The sequence below is a fragment of the Aotus nancymaae genome, unplaced genomic scaffold, assembly GCF_030222135.1.
Source record: "Aotus nancymaae isolate 86718 unplaced genomic scaffold, 86718_ANA_hifiasm-v0.15.2.pri h1tg000040l, whole genome shotgun sequence".
In the NCBI taxonomy this organism is placed as follows: domain Eukaryota; kingdom Metazoa; phylum Chordata; class Mammalia; order Primates; family Aotidae; genus Aotus; species Aotus nancymaae.
This window is the reverse complement of record NW_026988454.1, coordinates 76806884-76833696: the sequence shown is the minus strand read 5'-3', so window position 1 is coordinate 76833696 and position 26813 is coordinate 76806884. Positions and strand designations below refer to the sequence as shown.

At 42.4% G+C, this 26813-nt stretch overlaps 1 protein-coding gene across 3 annotated transcripts in view; it reads right to left on the bottom strand.

The window, feature by feature from the left end:
- The window catches only part of MDN1 (midasin AAA ATPase 1), a 168256-nt gene that overhangs the window by 133577 nt on the left and 7866 nt on the right, over positions 1–26813 (bottom strand). For all 3 annotated transcript variants that reach the window (XR_010336665.1, XM_064360839.1, XM_021665546.2), the window contains exons 2-9: positions 16196–16422; positions 13379–13603; positions 12910–13017; positions 12566–12758; positions 9034–9276; positions 8659–8790; positions 3549–3652; positions 783–897 (exon numbers count right to left, since the gene is read on the bottom strand). Coding sequence is in view for 2 of the 3 variants with exons in the window: in XM_064360839.1 (XP_064216909.1) it covers positions 783–897; positions 3549–3652; positions 8659–8790; positions 9034–9276; positions 12566–12758; positions 12910–13017; positions 13379–13603; positions 16196–16422 (1347 nt within the window). In the remaining variant the exon portion in view is untranslated. The remainder of the gene's footprint in view (positions 1–782; positions 898–3548; positions 3653–8658; positions 8791–9033; positions 9277–12565; positions 12759–12909; positions 13018–13378; positions 13604–16195; positions 16423–26813) is intronic.

Genomic DNA, 26813 nt, shown 5'->3' with positions numbered 1-26813 from the left:
GAGGTTACAGTGAGCCGAGATCACACCATTGCACTCCAGCCTGGGCAACAAGAATGAAACTCTGTCTCAAAAACAAAAAAAAAAATTGAAGTTTATTTAGTGTCATATAATTATCTATACACATAAATCAAGAAAGGGGATTTATGTATCTATACACATAAATCAAGAAAGCATCTCTCCCATGTCTGAATGACCACTGACCATGCTTTGTCTGTCACTCTCCTAGAGAAAGCACTGCAGAAGGGAAATCCTCCAAGTGAGACATACAAGGGAAGTGGGGCGTGAGCACAGCCAAGTGAGGTATACTTCTTACAGATCTAGGATAACCAAAATACTACAAACTGAATCAATGTAGAAAACCTATAAAGTGATTCACTTCAATTCGCATTAATGCCTAGATCAAAATGTCCATTAAGTTACATGTGAAAGACATTACTTCAAATCAACTTAGTAAAATGATCCTGTGGAGACCATTGGGAAAATCTAAACATAATCCAAAAATTCAATGATACTGCAGAATTACTATTTATTTTATTGTATATAATAATGTTATTGTGGTTATATATAATGACCTCAAATTTTTAGAGATGTATGCTGGAAGTTTGCTTTCAAATGTATTAGCACAGCAAAAATAATACATGAAGCAAATACAGTAAAATACTGGCACACAGAGTGTAAAATTTAGGTTGATAACTGTTCTGGTGGTTTATTATACTATGTCCTGTTTCAGGCAAGTTTGGAACTTTTCACTTAGAAAAGCATTGATTCTAAGAGGAACATACCTCATTCAGTTCTCTCTTATCCAGATTATTCAGGTGAATTTTGGTCCAATATTTGTCCAGCAAAGTAGCATGACTATTTAGCGGTCGATACCAATTTCCTCCACAGCTCAAGAGTCTACAATTCAAAATAAAAAACACAGTCAAACAAAACTCCAAATTTAAATCCTGAATTATGCCTCTGGGTATTACTTGCTGTACATTGTCTCACATATGAAGAATACTCATAAACCCTTCTGTTTCCAGATACTACACTGTTGGGCTTACAGAGCAGATGAGAAATGAAAGGCTGACAGTTAACCCATGTTTGGCTCTTCTCCTAAGGAGTGATAGTGCTTTAACCAAGTATTTTCAAATCACTGCAAATGATTCTACAAGGTAAAAGTTTTAATTTCAATGACATGTTTCTCTTCCTTAAGGCATAAATAACCTCAGGAAAGAGAAAACATACTCTAAGGTCCATAGCAACAACATTAAGTTCACAGCTTGTTACCAGAAGCTACAGTACTTAAAACCATTAAAAATTTCCAGTGGAGAAGGAATATACATTAAACATACACTCTGGGAAAGGTACATGCTTATCAATAAGCCACTTAATCCTCACAACTGTCCTGAGAGGAAGATGCCATTCTTTTCTTCCAACACAAATGGAAGAGAAGGAAAGCATGGCCCTTGTACACTCAACTATGACTGCAAACAGCAGAACTGAAAATTAAATTCAAGTTTATCGGATTACAAGTTTGTCTAACATCTTTCCATGATGTCCCAGGTCTTTCTGGGAAGTGTTTGAATCTACCAGGAAAGAACTTCACTATCTCTATAAATAAAATCAAGGTCAGCTAGGCTTGGTGGCTCATGTCAGTAGTCCCAGCACTTTGGGAGGCCAAAGTAGGAAGATTGCTTGAGTCCAAGAGTTCAAGACAGGCTGGGCAACAAATTGAGGCTTCATCTCTAAAAAAACATGAAATAGGACAGATGCAGTGGCTCACGCCTGTAATCCTACCACTTTGGGAGACCGAAGAGGGTGGACTGCTTGAGGCCAGGAGTTCAAGATCAGCCTGGGCAACATGACAAAACCCTGCCCCTACTAAAAACACAAAAATTAGCCAGGAGTCGTGGCATGCCACTGTAGTCCCAACTACCTGGAAGGCTGAGGCATGAGAATCATGAGAATCACCTGAACCCAGGAGCAGAGGTTGCAGTAAGCCAAGATCATGCCACTGCACTCTAGCCCTGGAAAGAGACTGAGACTTGTTCTCAAATAAATTAATTTAAAAAAGTAAATCAAGGTCTATTAAAACTAACAGTGCCAGGTTCAATGGCTCATGCCTGTCATTCCAACAATTTAGGAGGCCACAGCAGGAGGACTGCTTGAGGCCGGGAGTTCGAGATAAGCTGGTCAATGAGGGAACATCCTATCCCAAAAAAAAAAAAAAAAAAAAAAGAAAAGAAATTTATTTTTAGCTGGGCATGGTGGTGTACATCTGTAGTTCTAGTTACTTAAGAGGCCAAGGCAGGAGATCACATGAGCCCACGAGTTTATGGTTATAATAAGCTATGATCAAGCCACTCCTCTCCAGCCTGGGTGACAAAGCAAAACACTATCGATGTTTAAAAGAAAGGTAGAAGGGTTAAGCCGAGTGCAGTGGCTCATGCCTGTAAGCCCAGCACTTTGGGAGGCCAAAGCGGGTGGATCACAAGGTTAGGAGATGAAGACCAGCCTGGCCAAGATGATGAAACCTTGTCTCTATTAAAAATATTAAAAATTAGCCAGCCATGGTGGCGGGCACCTGTAATCCCAGCTACTCGAGAGATTGTGGCAGGAGAATTGCTTGAACCCAGGAGGCAGAGATTGCAGTGAGCCAAGAACACACCACTGCACTCCAGCCTAGGCAACAGACCAAGGCTTAATCTCAAAAAAAAAAAAAAAAAAAAAAAAAGTATCAGGGTCATCTAGGTACAGTGGCATGTGCCTGTAGTCTCAGCTACTTGGGAGGCTGGGCTGGGAAAATTGCTTGAGCACAGAAGTTCAATATCAGCTTGGGCAACACAGCAAGACCCCATTTCAAAAAAAAAAAAGAGTAATTGGGTCTAGGAAGGTATTCCTCGAGTACTACTGGGTTAGCGCCATGTTCCATCTGGAAGTGAATGTTAACTGAGGTAAACACTAACATAATCATTAACTATAGAATGGTGTTAGTTTCACTCATGGGGATTTTTAAGACATTGAAGAAGCTGTGCAGGTATAGACTAGCAGTAAGAAATAAATCATTGCCTTCATGTAATTTTAAAATGTAGGCAGGAATATATACTAAGCATGCTCAGTTTTTGTGCCTCTGTTCATGTTTATATCCAATTAACTTTTCAATTGCCTGAAGTCTACCTATCATTATCACCATCATGGCTATCCAGTAACTGGGCATCTATTGTGACAGGTCTTTAGTACAAGTCATTTCACTTTATTCGTTACAGCCACCATTTAAAGAAGGTATTATTAACTCCATCATAACCAGACAGACAAGGTATACCTAGGTACTAAGCTTGTTATACAGCCCTGGGTTTGAGTGTCAGGACTCAAACCCAGGGCTATATAACAATAACTTCACCTCTGATTATTTTTTAAAACATGAAATAAGGTAAACTGTTTTAAACTGGTTACTTATTAAGTGGGAAAAAATATCTTATTTTATAAATGATCTTCATTAGCTCAGCATGCAGACTTATGAGTAAGTGGCTTCAGAGTGAAAACCAAAAGTTACTAGTACATACCTCCTGGTTGCAAAAAACTGAAATCCAGGTGCCGCTTTCAGATAGTCACCTCTGCCTGGAATCAAGAGCTCTCCATTCTCCAAAAGCGGGATCAGCACAGAAACCTAAATCAGAAAACCGCACTGATAAAGCTATTAAGACAGAAGTAATCAAAACAAAACAAATCTCTCTCAAAATGACAGACACACCCTTAGAGAAAACTTCAGCATAGTCCAAACTGGGGTCAATATGCAGGTGGGAACGTCTGAACCACCTACATTCCAGCACAATTTATATATTCAACATTGATTAGTCAGGCATGACGGTGCATGCCTGTAGTCCCAGCTACTCAGAAGGCTGAGGCAGGAAAATCATTTGAACCCAGAGGCAGAGGCTACAGTGAGCCGAGATAATGCCACTGTACTCCAGCCTGGGCAGAGCAAGACTCTGTCTCAAAAAAAAAAAAAAAAGAATTGATATGCCTAAAAGCTATGGCACAAGGATTCTGTTACATTTAAGGTAGAATGTGCACAAGAAACAACAGAAAGAAGTAAGGTTTAAGGCTGGGCGTGGTGGCTCACACCTGTAATCCCAGCACCTTAGGAGGCTTAGGCAGGCAGATCACCTGAGGTCGGGAGTTCAAGACCAACCTGACCAACATGGAGAAACGCTATCCCTACTAAAAATACAAAAAAAATTAGCTGGGAGTGGTGGCACATGCCTATAATCCCAGCTACTTGGGAGGCTGAGGTAGGAGAATCGCTTTAACCCAGGAGGTGGAGGTTGCGGTGAGCCAAGATAGTGCCATTGCACTCCAGCCTGGGCAACAGGAGTGAAACTCCATCTCAAAAAAAAAAAGTAAGGTTTAGAGATAAGTAATAAAAGGCCCACTGTGCTGAGTTAAGGGCTTTTAACTTTTTCATAAGAGTTATCAAGAGGATTTTAGGTTGAGAAGAAAAGAAATAATTCTCAATTGTGCAGCAATTTGGAAAGGCCCTACCCTGGAGGAAAGGCCAAAACGGACACTATTCCGGTAACAAAGGCAAGATAGGTAGATAAAATAAGAATCCAGTGCTAAGACAATGGGATAAGAACAGAATAAAGAGGTAAGGAAAAGGCAATAAACGACATGGAGACCATCTGAATGACAGAAGGAGGAAGAGGTGTCTAGTGTTTAGCTGGTAACATGAGGAACAAAAGGTGTTCTTTTGTTTTGTTTTCTTTTGCCCACAGCAAAGTGTTGTTTTTTCTTTTTTGTTGTGAGATGGAGTCTCACTCTGAGGCCCAGGCTAGAGTGCAGTGGTGCAATCTCAGCTCACTGTAACCTCTGCCTCTCAGATTCAAGCAATCCTCCCACTTCAGCCTGCCGAGTAGCTGGGATTACAAGCATGCGCCACCATGCCTGGTGATTTTTTTTCTTTTTTTTTTTTTTTTTTAAGTAGAGACAAGGTTTCACCATGTTGACCAGGATGGTCTTAAACTCCTGATCTCAAGTAATCTGCCCACCTTGGCCTCCCAAAGTGCTGGGATTACAGGCATGAGCCACCATGACCAGACAGCAAAGTGTTTTTTTGATCCTAACAATTTATTTTTTTGCCATAGTAGGTTTTGTTTCTGTTTTTCTTTTTTGTTAGTGCTTAAGAAAAGGCTGTTTTCTTTTTTGTTAGTGCTTAAGAAAAGGCTATTCTGAAAAAAAGAAAGTAAGTCCAATTTGGACATCTTGAACTTTGTGCTGGCAATGGATATGCCAAGTAGAGTTCTGTTGTTTTTTCTTAAGAATGTGGGCTAGCCCATTTTACAGACACCGCCACCCCCGGAGCCCTCTGCCACTAGCCACAGTCTACCCCACCATGTTCTTCAGTATCGCCATGAGGATGAGCCCTTGGGCCATGTTTCCTTTGAGCTGTTTGCTGACAAATTTTGAAAGACAGCAAAATCTTTCCTGCTAAGCAATGGAGAGAAAGGATTTGGTTATAAGGGTTCCTACTTTCACACAATTATTCCAGGGTTTATGTGTCAGGGTAGTGACTTCACACCCTATAACAGCACCTGCGGCAAGTCCATCTATAGGGAAAACTTCATTAAAAGAACTTCGTACTGAAGCATAAAGATCCTGGCATCTTGTCCATGGCAAATGCTGGATCAAACACAAATGGTTCCTAGTTTTTCATCTGTAGTGTCAAGACTCTGTGGTTGGATGGCAAGCATGCAGTCTTCAGCAAGGTGAAAGAAGGCATGAATATTATGGAGGCCATGAAGTATTTTGGGTCCAGGAACAGCAAGGCCAATAAGAGGATCACCACTGCTGACTGTGGGCAACTCTAATAAATTTGACTTGTGAGGCCAGGTGCAGTGGCTCATGCCTGTAATCCCAGCACTTTGGGAGACCGAGGTAGGCAGATCTCCTGAGGTCAGGAGTTTAAGATGAGCCTGGCCAACATGGTGAAATGCTGTCTCTACTAAAAATACAAAAACTAGCCAGGTGTGGTGGCATGCACTTGTAGTACCAGCTACTGGGAGGCCAAAGCAGGAGTATCACCTAAGGATGGCAGGCAGAGGCTGCAGTGAGCCAAGATCACACCACTGCACTCCAGTGAGACTTCACCTCAAAAAAAAAAAATTTGACTTGTGTCTTCTCTTAACCACTAGAACCATTCCTTCTATAGCTTACAAGAGCATCCCCTCCACTCCATTTGCTTGCAGTATCCTTATATAATCTTTGTGCGCTCACTGCAGTTCCACATTCTCTCTGTGTTCCATATTTTCCTTATTCCCTTCTACATCTACTTGGATAGCAGAGTTAAGTTTATGGTTATGAAATAAAAACTAAATAACAAAAAAAAGTGTGGACTAGACATATGGATCTAGGAGTCGTGAGTTTATAAGGGAAGTTTCAAAAGGAAAAAAAAGCGAGAAGAGCAGAGAGCCAAGGAAGAGGGTTCTAAAATATCAGACATAATTTTTTTAAGCATCATTATTTCATACATGGCTAGGAGCTGAAAGAGAAGCCCAAAATAATATAGAAGCAATTCCAACATACTCAAAAACTTGAACCTAAAGAAAATTATCCTGAATAAGGTCTGTAAAAGCTACTTTAAAATGATAACGGGCCAACTATGAGCTGAGAAGTTCTAGAAAAAACAAAATAGTAAGAACATCTGTATAATCCGCACAATGTGCACACACATCCATAGACCTAATGGTGAAACCTTGTCTCTACTAAAAGAAATACAAAAATTTGCCAGGCATAGTGGCGTATGCTTGTAATCCCAGCTACTAGGGAGGCTGAGGCGGGAGGATTGCTTGAATCCAAGAGGCAGAGGTTGCAGTGAGCCAAGATCACACCACTGCATGCCAGGCTGGGTCTCAAAAAAAAGTAAAAATTGGCAGGGAGCGGTGGCTCATGCCTGTTATCCCAGCACTTTGGGAGGCCGAGGTGGGCAGATCACCTGGGGTCGGGAGTTCAAGACCAGCCTGACCAACACGGAGAAACCCTGCCTCTACTAAAAAAAACACAATTAGCCAGGCATGGTGGTGCATGCCTATAATCCCAGCTTCTCAGGAGGCTGAGGCAGGAGAATCACTTGAATTGGGAGGCAGAGGTTGCAGTGAACCAAGATCATGCTGTTGCACTCCAGCCTGGGCAACAAGAGCAAAACTCTGTCTCAAAATAATAATAATAATAATTACAAAAATAGATAAATAAGTAAAGCTAATGACTTCCCAGATAACATGATATCTGATTTAAAAGAAAAAAAAAAAACTGCCCAGGAAGGGCACCAAAAAGGAAAAAACTTAACAAATATTTTTAAACTGCCTTGTAGTTAACATCTCAATTTTATTTTTAAGTCTCATTGGTAGGAGTCAGCCCTGGCTCTGGGCTTAAAAAAACTGAGTTTCCAGTTCTGTAAAAGTGAACATTAAGACACCAGAACACAGTGATCAAACTGTGAGGCCCTCTCTGGGCCAACATCTCCAGAACATCTTTACCTCATCACACTCTAAAAACATTGATATAACATACACACTTATTTTCAGCTACATTGATATAACGTACACACTTATTTTCAGCTACTCCTTCCCCTTCATCTCTCCCTAAACACTCTCTCACACACACATATTCACACATAGACACACACACACTCTTTCTCTCATATTCAAGAGAGAATAGTCCATATACGGTTAATTTGAGCGGGTTCACCCTAAAAGAAAATTAAAATCAGCTAGGCATGGTCGCTCACACCTGTAATCCCACCACTTTAGGAGGTCGAGGTGGGCAGATTACCTGAGGTCAGGAGTTTGAGACCAGCCTGGCCAACGTAGTGAAACCCGGTCTCTACTAAAAACACAAAAATTAGCCAGGCATGGTGGCATATGCCTGTAATCCCAGCTACTCAAGAGGCTGAGCAGAATTGCTTGAGCCCGGGAGATGGAGGCTGCAGTGAGCTGAGATTGTGCCGCACTGCACACCAGCCTGGCTGACAGAGCAAGACTCTGTCTAAAACCAATCTCAGAAAAAAAATCTGTCCAAAGTAAGACTATTTCATTCTGCAATACATTTTTTTGTCACTTTTCAGACTACAAAGGCAACAAGGATTGTCTCAATGGCTAATTTCATACATATAGAAGTGGTCTTTTTACAAACCAAAATACACACCCAGCATATTTTTCTTAATGAAACAAAAGGCAAGTACACTCTTACTACATCATCTCCTCCTTCACTTGTCCTCAGGCCACTGCTCTGCAACTGCCACAGCTAAGAAGCAGGATCTCAAACTTATCAATGTATCTCTTACGTGGTTGAGATGTTCCAAACCAGACCTATTCTTGGAAAAGGTTGATCTCATATTCAATTAGAGGAGGAAAAAACTGCTGTGAAACTGGTCACATATTTGACTACTATAGGAAACAGCACAACCAAAATTTTATAGATCTTCTATCAAACAAGAAACTAGTCAACTAATTCAGGAGCACAAATCAGATCAGGTAAGTAATCATGAAGTACCTACAACATAGTATGTCTAATCAAATACCTTTTTTGTTTAGACCATCACCAGAATCACTATTAACAAAATGCTTTTCCAAGACAGGAAAATATATTAAGGGACAATGATTTTGTGAGATAATATACCACGTCTAAGGGGGCATAGTCAATGTCCTCCAGAAGGATCCAGTGGCCCATCGTAGCTGCCTGTGTCAGGGTGCCAGGCTGCCACACAAATTCTCCTGGAACATCTGTGCAGCGATACATCCCCAAAAGCATCTGCAAAAAGAAGATAAATTACTGAAAAATCACACCTATAGTGGCAATGCTACAACCTTTGATTAACTGTTAATCCTCTATAGATAGGTATAAGTAAGCAGGCACTTGAGGTTTATACAGTTTGGCCTCAATGGTTATAAGCAAGACCAATAACTATTCTTATATTCCCTTACCAAAAGCAATATTTTAATGCAAATATTTACAAGCATGACAAGCCACCAAAACTGAACATTTCCTTATTACCTTACTGTCAGTCTGATCTCCAAGCTGGACTTTGAGAAGCTGAGGAGGCTTCCTTCTACCTGTCATTGCAGCTAAATATTCAACTAAGGAAGTTTTGCCACATCCTATTGGTCCTTCTAACAACACAGCATTCTGAGAAGCAACCGCCATAGCCAGGGTCTGAAGATTTTTGCAGACAGACTCAACCAGCACATAAGACCTAAGTGCCAGCTCCTGTTCACGTGAAGAACTCCTATTACCAACCTAAAGAGGCAAGTGAGAGAAACAAAAGCCTTGTCAAGAAATTAACACAAGTTAATTTCTACAACAAACCTTCCAACCTTATATAAACCTTTGCAAGCAAATGAGTAGTACCAAAATAATAATAACAGGTATGTCATCTAAGGTAAAGATCTCTTGGGCATAGTGGCACATGCCCATAGTCTCAGCTACTGGAAGTGCTGACATGGCAGTATCATTTCATCCCAGGAGTTCAAGGATATAGTGAGCCATCATCACACCACTGCACTCCAGCCTGGGTGACACAGAGGCTCCAACTCTAAATACAAATAAATAAATTTTAAAAAATAAAGCAAGGGGCCAGGTGCAGTGAGTGGCTCACACCTATAATCCCAGTACTTTGTGAAGCAAAGGCGGGTGAATCATCTGAAGTCAGGAGTTTCAGACCAGCCTGGCCAACGTGGCAAAACCCCATCTCTACTAAAAATAAAAAAAAATTAGCTAGGCATAGTGGCATGTGCCTGTAATCCCAGCTACTCCAGAAGCTGAGGCTGGAGAATCACTTGAACTCAGAAAGCAGAGGTTGCAGTGAGCCAAGATAGTGCCACCGCATTCCAGATGGGCGACAAAAGCGAAACTCCGTCTCAAAAATAAATAAATAAATAAAAATAAAGCAAGGATCTGATTTTTCTTTCCCTTTCCATTTTATTGGGGGTGAGGGATGTGGGATATTCCACGGGAAGTAGGGAAGCAGAATTTGTTGGCAAATTTAAGAAAGTCTCCCAAAGTTTAAGTAGCCAAAAAAAAGCTGATCCACAAGGGTGGGGGGGAGCAAACCTCATCTATTACTTTTGGATTTTTCTTTTCTTCCCCTCCCCATATTACAGGATTTCCCATCTAAGATCACAAATGCACACAATACATTTATAAGATAATCAGGAAAATACAGACACAGAGAATATTTTATATTATAAATTTTTTATTTTTTTGGTATAATAACAGTACTGGGGTTATTTTTTAAGTTTCTTTTAGAGATATATACTGAAATTTTTCATATAAAATAGTATGATGCCTGGTATTTGCTTCAAAGTAATAGAATGAGAGGAAGTTGTGAAGAAATATAAATGAAATGTAATTGATAATTATTGAATACCCATTCTTTCTACTTTGGAATATGTGTGACATTTTCCATAACAAAAAGTGAAAAAGAGTATTAGAATGAATCCGATATGTTTAATGAGTACAGAATTTCAGTTTTGCAAGATGAAAACGTTCTGAGTCAGATAAGGTGGCTTGCACCTGTAATCCCAGCAATTTAGGAGGCTGAGGAGGGAGGACAGCTTGAGGCTAGGAGTTTAAGACTAGCCTGAGCAACACAGTGAGACTGTACAAAAAATTTAAAAATTAGCCAGGCATGGTGGCACACACCTGTAATCTCAGCTACTCAGGAGGCTGAGGTGGAAGGACTCCTTGAGCCCAGGAGTTTGAAGTTACAGTGAGCTTTGATCACACGACTGCACTCTAGCCCAGGTACAACAGAGTAAGACCCTGTTGCCAAAAAAAAAAAAAAAAATTCTAGAGATTGGTTAAATAACAATGTGAACTAATGTGTGTAAAGTTAAAAATGTTAGCATGGTAAATGTTATATTTATGTTATCAAAATTTTTTAATTTGTAGCCAGGTGTGGTAGCTCACGCCTATAATCTCAGCACTTTGGGAGGCTGAGGCGGGCGGATCACCTGAGGTCAAGAGTTCGAGACTAGCCTGACCAACGTAGAGAAACCCCATCTCTACTAAAACACAAAAATAGCTGGGCATGATGGCTCACGTCTGTAATCCCAGCTACTTGGGAGGCTGAGGCAGAAGAATCACTTGAACCCAGGAGGTGGAAGTTGTCATGAGCCAAGATAGTGCCATTGCACTCCAGCCTGGGCAAAAAGAGCGCAACTCTGCTCAAAGAAAAAAAATTTAATTTGTTAAATAATAACAATGCATCTAAGATACATGGGGGGAAGACCTCTTGAAAAGTGGAATGATTTATAACTTTTAAGGGGTAGTAACTTCTCAAATATGGCTGGTTCCCTAAAGATATGTGAGGACTAAATGAGAAATTCAGAGCTGGAAGCCTTGAACTTTCCTCAGGGCTGTCCCTCTCAGAAATTTAGCAGGCAGGCTACACCCAACTCTACCCTGCACTTTGGCACCAGGGTCCCCACTGCCAACCAACAGCAGGCCCATTCTAACCAGAATCCTTCCCTATGTTAAAATCCTAATGCCCTAAACATAACCTAGGTTAGGATACTGGTTACAGGGTACATAGGGGGTGTAAAGAGGGGAAGGGGGATGGGTCTTCACGACTAGAAAAAAACACAAAGAGCTTTGGAAGGTCTGGGTTTTTGGTGTTAGTGATTATACAACTATACACGTACAACAATGTGCGTATACATATAAGTTTTTTTTAATGCTACTGACCAGAGCCCAACTCATGGTTCAAGAAATGACCCAGGACTTATTCCAAGAAGAAAAGTGGGTGGATCTGACCATCAGACAAAGTGGCAACTGACTGAAGACTGCTATGGAAAAAGAGACTGGCTTCCAAAAGTGCCAGATTCATGATCTGTAAGGCTGTTCAAGTATGATCTCAAGCCATTCTTGGAATGAAGCTTGTTGGATACGGCAGAGAGGAAGTATACTACAGATACTGGACTCTCATACAATGAGATTCTGAAAGAAGAGGCTGCTAGGAGTTATCTCTAGACCTAGGACTATCTTAGCCACAGAGCAGTCCAAGAGTCTCCAGCAAGTTAATTCTGCCTTTGAATTACATCAACATGGGATTATAACATGTGCTATAGACCTTCACACAGTTTTTGCAGTGAGCAAGCAAGAAGATATATGGAAGAGGTCTGCTCAAGTTAAAGGCATCACACAGGCACATTAGTTTTTAATTTCATATTAAACAGGGACAGGCTGGGTACAGAGGATCACGCCTGTAATCCCAACACTTTGGGAGGCGGAGGTGGGATGATCTCTTGAGACCAGGAGTTCCAGACCAGCACAGACAACATAGCGAGATCCTATCTCTACAACTTAAAAAAATTAATAAAAAATAAAAACAAGAACAATAGGAATATCAAGGGAAAAGCCCAAGATGAATTTCTCTTAATTTCGCCCTGAATACTTCCAAAAATGGAGTAACAATTTAACAAACTAAATTTAGCTCACAGGTGGTACACAGAGCCCAGGCAAAGACAGAGCACATTAAGTGTTTAGTAGGGGGAAGTGGACACACCCTCTACTGATGTCAACATACCGGCTCTCCAGAGGCTGGCGGCTGCCCGGGCAGCACCACACCACAGACAGCTGTCACCCTAGGGGAGAGGTCAGACGAAACAAGGTGTCCCTGTAAGTACTGCAGCTCTTTCTCCTTACGCCAAAGGGAGGCTTCTGGATTGGCCAAAAGCAAAGCCTTCTCTAAGTCCTGCAACTGGGCCTCTTCTAATAACCTGAGAGAAAGGAGAGTCTCATCAATTATCTTATTTCTCAGAAATGCTACAGCAAGACCCACAGTTACCTCTCGACTGTCGCCCCCAGAAAAGAAAAAAAAAAGAAATGCTACAGCAAGATAGTAAGACCTCCACGAAGGCTCCTGCTTACCTCAACCTGAAATGGATCAATTCATCACTATTAAATATCTTCTTAAGGAATGATAACTTGTGCTCTTCATTCATACAGGTGACCAAAGCAAGACAATTGGCTGTATACCTGGGGAAAAAGAAAGTATGTAAATTCAGTTTATCTGCAGCTGATTATAAAGAATAAATAAAATTTACTAGCCAACTGAACACTAGAAAAGGAAATCTCAATTATTATAACACATTTAGAAACAGAAAATACAAATAAGGCACAATAAATTTACTTAATGGAACATGAAAAAGGTGAGATCCACTCATATCATCTCATTTTCCTCTGCAATAACGTGATTAAAGAAAGGAAATAAAAACTCAAAAGCCACAAGAACAAAAATAACAAATTTTAAATGGTTTCCTTTCCCTCCTCACAAACACAACTCCACAAATGTACCAGCCCCACTCTAGAAGTACAAAAACGTCTAGCAGCTACATACCAGCGAACCAAGGTGTCATGGCTTCTCAGGAGAGGGACACACACACTCCAGTCCCAGAGCTCCCGGAACACAGACTGCTCCTGCTGCAGAAACTTGTAGGCTGCTTCCATTAGGTCCCGGAGCTTCATCCTTCTACGTCCATAGCGGACTGGATTAGCATCTGAACTCTCTAGGAAGAGTCTTTGAAAGACTGGGAATGTGTCCTTGAAATACCTCAGGGCAAACCTTCAAAAACAAAGAATACAGGCATCCCCAACTTAACAATGTTTGGACTTAACAATTTTTCAGCTTTGTAATCGGTTTATCAGAGTATTAAACGCATTTTCAACTTCAGCTATCTTTTTTTTTTTTTTGAGACGGAGTTTCGCTCTTGTTACCCAGGCTGGAGTGCAATGGCGCGATCTCGGCTCACTGCAACCTCCGCCCCCTTCAGGCAATTCTCCTGCCTCAGCCTCCTGAGTAGCTGGGATTACAGGCACGCACCACCATGCCCAGCTAATTTTTTGTATTTTAAGTAGAGACGGAGTTTCACCATGTTGACCAGGATGGTCTCGATCTCTTGACCTCGTGATCCACCCGCCTCGGCCTCCCAAAGTGCTGGGATTACAGGCGTGAGCCACCGCGCCCGGCCAACTTCAGCTATTTTCAACAAGGAGTATCTACATTTTCATTGATTGGTGGGAATATCACAGAACACATCTCTCTACTCTGACAGAACCACAGAACAGAACTCCCCAAGTGTCTGACAACATAGAGAGATAAATGCCAAATCTAGCTAGTTCTAAAATTTTATCCCGTTCAATTTCAGGAACCAGGACCATGACATAAGATAATTCTGACTAAGAGGATACAAAAACCTAAAGTAATTACCTACAAAAGGAGGGGGTACTTATCATAAGTGTTTACAATTGAAAAGGTAAAGTAGCCGGGTGTAGTGGCACGCACCTGTAATCCCAGCTACTTGGGAGGCTGAGGCAGAAGAATTGCTTGAACCCGGGAGGCAGAGGTTGCAGTGAGCCAAGATGGCACCATTGCACTTTAGCCTGGGTGACACAGCAAGACTCCATCTTAAAAAAAAAAATGGGGTTCTGTGAGCTTTCAGGGTGGTGAACAAATAGAGGTGCTGAGAGGGTGCTGCAGCTGGGGAGGGCACAGATGCTTACTGTCCCCCTCCCCCATGTCCTGTCCTGTGCATCTCTTCCAACTGGCTCTTCCTGAGTTATATTCTTTCCTAACACACTTGTCATCTGGTAAAGAAACTGTTTTCCTGAGTTCTGTGAGCCATTCTAACAAACACTCAAACCTGAACGGGGAGTCAAGGGAGTCTCTGATTTAGAGTCTTTTGGTCAGAAGCTAGAAGAGACTGGTGTCTACCGAAGGGGTTGCAGAGGAGGAATGCAGGGATACTCTTGTGGGACTGAATCCTTAACCCGTAGGGTCTGTACTAACTCCAGGAAGACAGTCTCAGAGTTGAACTGAATTGTAGGATACCAAACCAGTGTCAGAGAATTGACAGATATAGGTAAAAAAGTCACACATCTAGTGTTAGAGGTGAAGCATTCTGAAAACGTAGAGGAAAAGGAACCATTTCTTCTTCACTAGTCTGGGATACTTCTATGTACTACAGACATGATTCTCAGCAGGCTCTGGTCAAGTCAGTACAGGTAAAACTTAGAAATAAGGTTACACTCTGACATAATATTAAGGGAAAATAATCACTGGGTGCAGTGGCTCATGCCTGTAATCCCAGCACTTTGGGAGGCCAAACCAGGCAGATCATCCGAGGTCAAAAGTTCGAGGCCAGCCTGGCCAACATGGCGAAACCCTGTCTCCACTAAAAATATAAAAATTAGGCCAGGCACAGCGGCTCACGCCCGTAATCCCAGCACTTTGGGAGGCCACGGCAAGCAGATCACTTGAGGCCAGGAGTTCAAGACCACCTGGACAACATGGTGACCCGTCTCGACAATAAATACAAAAATTAGGCTGGGCATGGTGGCTCACACCTGTAATCCCAGCAATTTGGGAGGCGGAGGTGGACGGATCATGAGGTGAGGAGTTCGAGACCAGCCTGGCAAACGTGGTTGAAACCCCATGTCTACTAAAAATAAAAAAATTAGCCGGGCATGGTGGTACATGCTTGTAATCCCAGCTACCTAGAAGCTAAGGCAGGAGAATCACTTGAACCTGGGAGGCAGGGGTCACAGTCAGCAGAGATCGAGCCACTGCACTCCAGCCTGGGTAACAAGAGCGAAATTCCGTCTCAAAAAAAAAAAAAAACCTAACACTCAGTTTTGGTGCCTCTTTGGACTATTCCTCACAAACCATATTTTACTATCATTTTAAAGTCACATTACAACCCAGCTCTAACACAGTTCTTGCTACACTAATTCAGATAGATTTACAGAAGCTGGAAGGGACACTATAGCTCTTCTAATCCACTCCTTCAGCGGCTCTAATAAGCAAAAAATCTTTCCCATTAGAGGTGGATGCTATAAGCACTTCAATTAAACCTCATTTACTCTGCTGCATATGAATATCTTGCCACATGATATAATCCTTGCCAGCACTGGGGACATATCCTGGCCGTGTTTCCAGGTCTGTTCTGATGGCCAAGATTTAAGAGAAATCTAGTAAAGGCTCACTGAACTGGGCTAGATAAATGGATTCTGCTGTGATTCTTTTTATAAAACGATACTATTTATCTCTCTCCTTTCTGTATCTCCCTTTTCCCATCTCAGCTCAGACTCCCTTACTTCCCAGGAGATAGCAGGTTCTATCACCTCAAGGAGAAATGTGAATAAAATTGCTACTCACGGGAGGACATCAGGATGGTTACCGATGAGTTTGCTCATCGACACACAGAGCCGCTCATGCAGATCGTGGTTGACTTGGCCTCCAGCTTTGATGGCTTCAGCATTCCTCTCCAGCAAATCCAAAAGGAGAGGGCGAAGCTGGCGACCAACCAGCACAGTACAGTCCTTATCCAAGAGCAACTGTGCTAAGGTACTCAGGACACACTGGCGATCTTGAGGTGTCCATACCTGAGAAAGGCAAAACAAAATTATCTTTTCTTTTTGAGACAGAGTCTCACTCCATCTCCCAGGCTGAAGTACAGTGGTCAATTTTGGCTCACTGCAACCTCCGCCTCCCAGGTTTAAGCAATTCTCATGCCTCAGTCTCCCCCAAGTAGCTGGGATTATAGGCGCCTGTCACCATGCTGTGCTAATTTTTGTATTTTTTTCTTTTTTTGAGGTAGAGATGGGGTTTCACCACGTTGGCCAAGCTGGTCTCCAACTCCTGACCACAAGTGATCCGCCTACCTTGATCCTAAATGCTGGGATTACAGGTGTGAGTCACGCGTCTGGCCCAAAACAAAATATCTATGTAAATAATATTCATTTGCACTGTTGTAGAAAAGCAGAAAAGAGTCCTGGATTGGAATTAAAATGTCCAATTTCCAGGGCCGGGTGCGGTGGCTCACGCCTGTAATCCCAGCACTTTGGGAGGCCGAGGCGGGTGGATCACGAGGTCAAGAGATCGAGACCATCCTGGTCAACATGGTGAAACCCCGTCTCTACTAAAAATACAAAAATTAGCTGGGCATGGTGGCACGTGCCTGTAATCCCAGCTACTCAGGAGGCTGAGGCAGGAGAATTGCCTGAACCCAGGAGGCGGAGGTTGTGGTGAGCCGAGACAGCACCATTGCACTCCAGCCTGGGTAACAAGAGCGCAACTCCGTCTCAAAAAAAAAAAAAAAAAAAAATGTCCAATTTCCAGACTTCATAAGTGAGTTTCTATCATAAAATACTGTGGAAATTTTTTGCAATGGAGGATTAGAGTTAATTTAATATAAAGGCTGTTACAAATAAGTTTCAGTCTACTGGAGTTTGAGGTACAGGGACTAATATGTGAATTCCATTTAAAAGCTACACAACTACACCGAAAAATAATCTATGTGCTGGGGTTTCAACAATCTCCAGGGAATCCAAAACCCCAGTATTCCCCCAGCTCCTTTAACTCTTGAAGAAAAAAACGGGAATTCTGCAGTTAGTACATAAAACTTCCAACTCTTGAGGAAAGGACAGAGGTAAAAAATTAATTCCTGGGAATGAATGAGAATATCCCTATCACGCTGATTAAGGCATCAGTCTCTAATATATAAATAAAAAACAGATCCAAAGTAGACAGCAACACTTTGAAATGGAAGATGAAATAGAACATAAAATTCTAGTACCTGGGTTCAGAATGTAGGTAAGCATACAAAGGAAAACTGGTAACTGTGTAAAAGGCATTATATTACTAGTGTGTATACAGGTCTGCACAACCCTTTCTGCCCAGCAATGTAACAGCAGGTTTAAAAGGGGAACATGCCCTTTGACCTTGCAAGTCCAATGCTATGAGTTTATCCTAAGAAGTTTCACGCCAGGTTGTGTGGTGGCTCATGCTTATAATCCCAGCACTTTGGAAGGCCGAAGCAGACAGATCCCTTGAGCCCAGGAGTTCAAGACCAGCCTGGGCAACATGGCAAAACCGCATTTCTACAAAAAATACAAAAATTAGCCAGGTTTGGTGGCACACGCCTGCAGTCCCAGCTCCTCAGAAGGATGAAGTGGGAGGATCACTTGAGTCTGGGAGTTGGAAGTTGCAGTGAGCTGAGATTGTGCCACTGCCTGGGTGACAAACAGTTAAGACCCTGTCTCCAAAAAAAAAGATAGAGGAGGAGGTTCACCCTAGTTACCTATATAAGGGCACCCTGAACACAATCTAAATGTCATATGCAAAATTCAACAAGTTTTTCCAAAATTATTACCCAGAAAGTCACCTTACACCTGAGCTCTTACAAAGTCTTCCAAATTATAGAGCATTCTCTCATGAAAACATTTGATTCTGATCAAAGCACTGATTAGGGAAAAACATTACTTTGAAACAATTTCTGTCAGTATTTCTGTCCTTTATAGGAGGCTGACTGAAAGATTTCATAAAAATCGAGGGAAAGAAATTTAACAGATTTGGTCATGATTCATAGGAGCAAAACCTCACATTTTCAACTGTAGCATGTCCCCATAAACAAGCTCTCTAAAGACACCCATTTTTTGAGGAGGGACAAGGTCTTGGTCTGTTGCCCAGACTGAAGTACAGTTGTAAGATCACAACTCACTGCAGCCTCACCCTCCCAAGCTCAAGCAATTCTTCCTGCTGAGACCAAGTAGCTGGGACTACAGGTGTGTGCCACTATGCCCAGCTAATTTTTTTAATTTTGTAGACATGTGGATCTCACTATGTTGCCCAGGCTGATCTCAATCTCCTGAGCTCAAGCAATCCTCCCACCTCGGCCTCCCAAAGTGCTGCAATTACAGGTAAGTGTGGCTCCAATTTTTTTTTTTTTTTTAAAGACGGGGTTTCCCCATGTTGGCCAGGCTGGTCACGAATTCCTGACCTCAGGTGATTCACCCGCCTCGGCCTCCCAAAGTGCTGGGATTACAGGCGTAAGCCACCACATCCGGCCTGTGGCCCCAATTTTTAAAGAATAAAATAAGTAGGCCAGACGCAGTGGCTCACATCTGTAATCTCAGCACTTTGGGAGGCCAAGGTGGGTGGATCACGAGGTCAGGTGTTCGAGACCAACCTGACCAACATGGTGAAACCCCATCTCTACTAAACGTACAAAAAAAAAAAAATTAGCTGGGCATGATGGTGCATGCCTGTAATCCCAGCTACTTGAAGGCTGAGGCAAGAAAATTGCTTGAACCCGGGAGATGGAGGTTGCAGTGAGCTGAGAGCGTGCCATTGCACTCCAGCCTGGGCAACAGAGTGAGACTGTCTCAAAAATAGATAATTGACTAATTAATTAAAAGAAGTTCCACTGTAGAGGAAAAGAAACGTATCCAAAGAAAACTGGTCAGGCTTGGTGGTACTTTGGGATGCCAATGTGAGACGATCACTTGAGGCCAGAGTTCGAGACCAACCTGAGCAATGTGGCAAGATGCCACCTCTTCAAAAATATATAAATAAATGATTAGCTGGTGTGGCTAGGAGCAGTAGCTTACGCCTGTAATCCCAACACTTTGGGAGGTTGAGGAGGGCAGATCACTTGAGGCCAGGAGTTTGAGACCAGTCTGGCCAACACAGTGAAACTCTGTTTCTACTAAAAATAGAAAAAATTAGCCAGGTGTGGTGGCAGGTATCTGTAATCCCAGCTACTCGGAGGCTGAGGCAGGAGAACGGCTTGAACCCAGGAGGCAGAGGTTGCAGTGAGGAGAGATTGTGCCACTGCACTCCAGCCTGAGCAACAGACAGAACAAGACTCCATCTCAAAAAATATATATATTTGAAAATTAAAAAAAAAAAATTAACTGGTGATGGTGTGCAGGAGTGAGGAGAGGGGCTCGCTTTGGCCTAGGAGTTCGAGGCTGCAGTAAGCCATGATTGTGCCCACTGTACTACAGCCTGGGCAACAGAATGAGACTCTGTCTCTAAAAATAAAATACATAAAAAGTAAATTTCATTCCCCAATTTTAAACATATAAATATAATTCATTTTTATACATTAACCTTGTATCCTGTGACCTTGCAAAATTCTTTATTTTGAAGATTCCTTAAGACTTTCTACATACAAAATTCTGTCTTAAGCAAACATGTTTTGTTTTTTAACCTTTTTTTTTTTTTTTTTTTTTTTTTGAGGCAGGGTTTCCCTCTGTCACCAGGCTGGAGTGTTTCGATGTCAACTCACTGCAGCCTTGACTTCCCAGATTCAAGTGATCCTCCACCTCAGCCTCCCAAGTAGCTGGGACCATAGGCACGCACCAACATACCAGGCTAATTTTTGTATTTTTACAACTAGTTAGGGTTTCACCACATTGACCAGGCTGGTCTCAATCTCCTGGGCTTAAGGCACACACAAACATACCCAGCTAATTTTGTATTTTTACAACTAGTCAGGGTTTCACCACATTGCCCAGTCTGGTCTCAATCTCCTGGGCTTAAGAGGTGGATACCTGCCTCAGCCCCCAAAGTGCTGTCATTACAGGCATGCGCCAGACGTCCAGGGGGTTTACAGTTTTTCTCAGCATTTGAAAGATGTTTCATTGTATTGTTTCTGTTAAGCAGTCAGCAGTCATTTTTATCTTTGCTCCTCTGCATGTAACGAATCTTTTCTTGGCTTTTTTTTTTTTGAGACGAAGTCTTGCTCTGTCACCGAAGCTGGAGTGCAATGGTGCAATCTTGGCTCACTGCAACCACCTGTCTCCCAGGTTCAAGTGATTCTCCTGCTTCAGCCTCCCGAGTAGCTGGGACTACAGGCACATGCCACTATGCCCAACTGATTCTTGTACTTTTTGTAGAGACGAGGTTTCACCAGGTTGGCCAAGCAGGTCTTGAACTCCTGACCTCAGGTGACCCGCCCACCTCAGCCTCCCATAATGCTAGGATTACAGGCGTGAGCCACCGTACCCAGCCTCTTTTCTGGAATGTTTAAGATGTTATTTATTACTTGTTTCCAACAACTAGATTATGATATGGCATGGTATGTTTTTGGGTTTAGTAGATTTAAGATTACGAGTTTTTGGGATCTGCGAATTATTTTTCATCAACTTTAGAAATTTTGCAATTATCTTTTTGTATTTCTGCTGTTTCTCTTCTCTCCCTCCTCCTATAACTCCAATTACACATACAGTAGACTAGTTGGTAATGCCCACAGATCGCTGAAGGATTTTTATTCTGGCTTTTTCCCACCCTGTCTGTTTAAGCCTAGATAATTTCTCTTACTATATCTTCTAAATCAATATTCTTTTCTTATGAAGTGTCTAATCTTTGATGAGGCCTATCCAGTAAAATATTCATTGTCAAGATTGTATTTTTTTGGTTTCACTTGGTTTTTCAAAGCTTAAATTTCTCTCATTATGTTTATGTTTCTTTTTAAGTACCTGCACATATTACTTTTTTTATGTTTTTGAGAGTGATGGGGTCTCACTTTATTGCCCAGGCTCAGATCGATCACAAATTCCTGGCCTCAAGCGTTCCTCTCAGCCCACCCTACAATCACTTTTTTCCTTTTTGTTTTTTGAACATTCATATCATCATGATATAATCACTCTTTTAAGTCCTTGTTTATTAATTTAAATAACTGTATTATTCTGGGGTCTGTTATAGTGACTCATTTTTCTCCTGGTAATGAGCCACCATTTTCCTTTTTCCTATACCTAGTAACTTTTTAATTGGATGCTGAGCCATCGCACCTAACCAAGCCTGGTTAATTTTTGTATTTTGTGTAGAAATGGGGTTCTGCCATGTTGCCCAGGCTGGTCTCATGGTGGCACATAGATATGTGTCTAGATTTTGTTCTCTTCCTCTGTTCTATAGGCAATTAATCACCTTGTAGGTCAGCTTGATCCTTTCAAGGCTTGCTTTTAAATTTTGTTAGTATCAGTCTAGAAAGGCTTTGAGGGCTGATTTGGCCCTTGTGACCCTTCTGGGTTCCACACTAATTATGTCAGTATTCAACTTGTTCTTTCCACTCCAACTGGTAGGAGGTGAACATCTCCTACAGAGAAAAACTCAGTAGTTATTTTTTGCATAGCTCATGAATTTTCCTTAAGAAAATGTAACTCGTCGGGTGCGGTGGCTCAAGCCTGTAATCCCAGCACTTTGGGAGGCCGAGACGGGTGGATCGCGAGGTCAAGAGATCGAGACCATCCTGGTCAACATGGTGAAACCCCGTCTCTACTAATACAAAAAAATTAGCTGGGCATGGTGGCGCGTGCCTGTAATCCCAGCTACTCAGGAGGCTGAGGCAGGAGAATTGCCTGAACCCAGGAGGCGGAGGTTGCGGTGAGCCGAGATCGCGCCATTGCACTCCAGCCTGGGTAACAAGAGCGAAACTCCGTCTCAAAAAAAAAAAAAAAAAAAAGAAAACGCAACTTTACATTCAGCCATACTCACCAGACCCCCTATTTATAGAGCTGTTCCCTCCACTCCAAGACTCTTCCCAGCATAATCCAACTACCTAAGCATCTCTCCCACTCTGAGCTCTGTCTTCTCAGCTCAATTGGAAGACCACTGCTGAACTTCGTTCTTCCTCTGTGAGTCAGTCCCGTAAGTGATTCCAGCCGAGATAATTCTAGGCCTACCTTGTTTCCCATTTTTAGGAATCCCAATCCTATGCTACCTTTCATCCAATATTTGAAAGTTTTTCATATGTATTTTATCCTGTTTTTCTAGTTGTTTTGGCAACAGGGCTAATCCAGTACCATTTATTCTATCATGAACAAAAGAAGTATTTATGAATTTGACTTTTTCATGTTACAGCACTGAACTTCCTATAAATTTAAACATTTATTTCTATCTTCTCAGATTCATAGAGAAAAGACTACATATACAAGTCTGAGTGTAGTGGTTCACACTTGTAATCTCAGCACTTTGGGAGGCCAATGCAGGCAGATCCCTTGAGCCCAGGAATTCAAGATCAGCCTGGGCAAGATGACAGAACCCCATCTCTACCAAAAATACAAAAATTAGCCAGGCTTAGCTAGGTGCAGTGGCTCACACCTGTAATCCCAGCACTTTGGGAGGCCAAGGCGGGCGGATTGCTTGAGGTCAGGAGTTCAAGACCAGCCTGACCAACACAGTGAAACATCATCTCTACTAAAGATACAAAAATTAGCTGGCATAGTGGCACATGTTTGTAGTCCCAGCTACTTGGGAGGCTGGGGCAGGACAATCGCTTGAACCCAGGAAGCAGAGGTTGCAGTGAGCCAAGATCATGCCACTGCACTCCAGCCTGGGTGCCAGAGCAAGACTCCCTCTCAAAAAACAAAATCAAAAAAATTAGCCAGGCTTAGTGGTATGTGCCTGTAGTCCCTACTACTCAGGAGGCTAGAGTGGGGGAAAATCACCCAAGCCTGGGCGGTAGAGGCTGCAGTGAGCCATGATCATACCACTATACACCAGCCTAAGCAACAGAGTGAGATTCTGTTTCATTAAAAAAAAAAAAAAAAAAAAAAAAAAAAAAAAAAAAGGTGTTTTTAAGTTTGGAAGATTATATATCACAATATTAACATAAGCAGTTCCTGAATGAATGTTTTTCTTACATGTGTTAGTTTTCTAGGGCTGTCATAACAAAGTACTTAAAAAAAAAAAAAAAAAAACAGGCCGGGCGCGGTGGCTCAAGCCTGTAATCCCAGCACTTTGGGAGGCCGAGGCGGGTGGATCACGAGGTCGAGAGATCGAGACCATCCTGGTCAACATTGTGAAACCCCGTCTCTACTAATACAAAAAAATTAGCTGGGCACGGTGGCGCGTGCCTGTAATCCCAGCTACTCAGGAGGCTGAGGCAGGAGAATTGCCTGAACCCAGGAGGCGGAGGTTGCGGTGAGCCGAGATTGCGCCATTGCACTCCAGCCTGGGTAACAAGAGCGAGACTCCGTCTCAAAAAAAAAAAAAAAAAAAAAAAAAAAAAAAAAACAGAAATTTGGTCAGGCGCAATGGCTCATGCCTGTAATCCCAGCACCTTGGGAGGCTGAGGTAGGCAGATCACCTAAGGTCAGGAGTTCGAGACCAGCCTGGCCAACATGGTGAAATCACATCTCTACTGAAAATAAAAAAATTAGACGAGTGTAGTGGCATGCACCTGTAATCCCAGCTACTCGGGAGGCTGAGGCAGGAGAATCACTGGAACCTGGGAGGCAGAGGCTGCAGTGAGCCGAGATGGCGCCACTGCACTCCAGCCTGGGAGACAGAGCAAGATTCCGTCTCAAAAAAACAAAAACAAAAAACACCACACACAAATTTATTGTCTCACAATTCTCAAGTCTAGAAGTGTAAGATCAGGGTGTCAGCAAGGCCATACTCCTTTGAAAACTATAGAAGAGAATCCTTCTTTGCCTCTTCCTAGCTTCTGGTTGTCATCATCAATCCCTGCTGTTCCTTGTCTTGCAGCTTTATCACTCCAATATGTGTTTCTGCCATCGTCACATGGCCATCTTCCATTTATGTCTTTCTCTCCTCTTCTTATAAGAACAGTCATATTGGGCTAGCCATGTTGGCACACAGTTGTAATTCCAGCACTCTGGGAGGCCTAGGTAGGCAGCTCACTTGAGGTCAGGAGTTCGAGACCAGCCTGGCCAATATAGTGAAACCCCATCTATACTAAAAATTCCGAAATTAGCCAGGCATGGTGGCACACTCCTGTAATGTCAGCTGCTCAGGAGGCTGAAGCAGGAGGAATCACTTGAACCAAAGAGGCAGAGGTTGCTGTAAGCAGGAATTACACCACTGCATTCCAGTCTGGGCAAAAGAGTAAAAAACAGTCATATTGGATTAGGCCCTTTATGATGATCTCATCTTGACTTTATTACATCTGCAAAGACCTCATTTCCAAATAGAGTCACATTCAGGTATTACAGGCTAGGATATCTTTTTTTTTTTTTTAAAGGCTAGTCAAGTGAAGCAGTGGGAGTGGAGAAGGAACAAAGAAATCTGTAACTGGTTGTGATCGATTAGTTGTAAAAATCACTGCACTTGGACCAGCCCAGGCTAGGACTTCTACATATATTTTTGGCAGACACAATTTTACCTACAATACTGGTGGTGCTTTCCTGACTTTTCCAAGTATTCTGCCATGAATACTACTAGTTAATAAAGCTTAAAAAACAATAAGTGTTTTACTAAAATCCATGAAAGGGTAAATGCCAGGCCTGCAAGAAAAGGGACCAGCTAGGTAGGATACCTGTGAGTATGGGTGGGTGGAGGTTACAGGAAAACTACATAATCAGCTTTCTCTTTCTGTAAGCCTAGGGGCCTTGCTAGTCAAAGCATCTTTGACCATGTCAGCTGGCTTGCTATTGCAGGAAACAAAAACAGAACAATGAATTGCTAAAGGATTAACTCCGTTTTTTTTTGTTTTTTTTTTTTTGAGATAGAGTCTCGCTCTGTCACGCAGTCTGGAGTATGGCAGTGTGATCTCGGCTCACTGCAACCTCTGCTTCTCAGGTTCAAGCGATTCTCCTGCCTCTGTCTCCCAAGTAGCTGGGACTACAGGCACACACCACCACACCCAGTTAATTTTCTGGCATTTTTAGTAGAGAGGGAGTTTCACCATGTTGGCCAGGATGGTCTCAATCTCTCGACCTCGTGATCTGCCCACCTAAGCCTCCCAAAGTGCTGGGAAAAAAGGCATGAGCCACCGCACACAGCCAGGATTTACTTCTTAAACCTGTGATTACTCCTTTAATATTCTTAGGAAATCTTGCCTTTCTCCTTAGGAAAGTGGGACCCACTGGAAAAGGGAAAGGACTACATTCCTCCCCGCTATACCTTTGTATTTTCTCACTTAATATTCTGTGAAGCTTAAATGGGTTTTATTTAGGTGGCTGGGATACAAGCAAGTATGAGGAAAGCTGAAGAACACTGATTACTTAACAAATAAAAGAAAAAGCATTTTTATCAGCCGGGTGTGGTGGCTCACACCTGTAATCCTAGCACTTTGGGAGGCGGGTGGATTGCCTGAGCTCGGCCACCATGCCCGGCCAAGAAAAAAACATTTTTAAGGTGGCTCAGCTCTTCTCTTCCCACCAAAAATACCAACCAATTCCGTTCCTTTGCTATAACAAAATTCATCAATTTCCCCATAATTAGCCAACAAAAATAGAAAAGGAAAAAAAACACTTCATATTTGTATGTCTGTATGCTTAATGTATTGAGATTTTTTTACTGTTTTGAGTAATGAAACTACTACATTGTCATATTCAACTGCTAATCAATCAGTTAGCCCTTCTCAAGGCAGAGTTAATTAAAAAGATAGGGCAAGTTTTTCTACCTCAGTGTTTTTATAATTACGTGTATCAGCTGAAATGTGTATTTTCAGCTAAAGAGAAACAATTCCTAAACTATTCAATAAAACCTAAGCAATTAGGCTGGGTGTGGTGGCTCACACCTGCAATCCCAACATTTTGGTAGACCAAGGTGGAAGTATGGCTTGAACCCAGGAGTTCAAGACCAGCCTGGGCAACATAGTGAGACCCCTGCCCCCCAAAATCTCTACAAAAATGTGTTTAGATATTTGCCAGGCAAGGCCGCATGCAGTGGCTCATGCCTGTAATCCCAGCACTTTGGGAGGCCAAGGCGGGTGCATCACCTGAGGTCAGGAGTTCGAGAACAGCCTGGCCACCATGGCAAAACCCCGTCTGTTCTAAAAATACAAAAAATTAGCCAGGCATGGTGGCAGGTGCCTGTAATCCCAGCTACTTGGGAGGCTCAGGCAGGAGAATTGCTTGAACCCAGGAGGAGGAGGTTGCAGTGAGCTGAGATCACACCATTGCATTCCAGCCTGGGCAACAGAGTGAGACTCTGTCTCAAAAGAAAAAGATACTAGCCAGGCATGGTGGTGTGCACCTGCTGTCCCAGCTACTCAGAAGGGTGAGGTGAGAGGACCATTTGG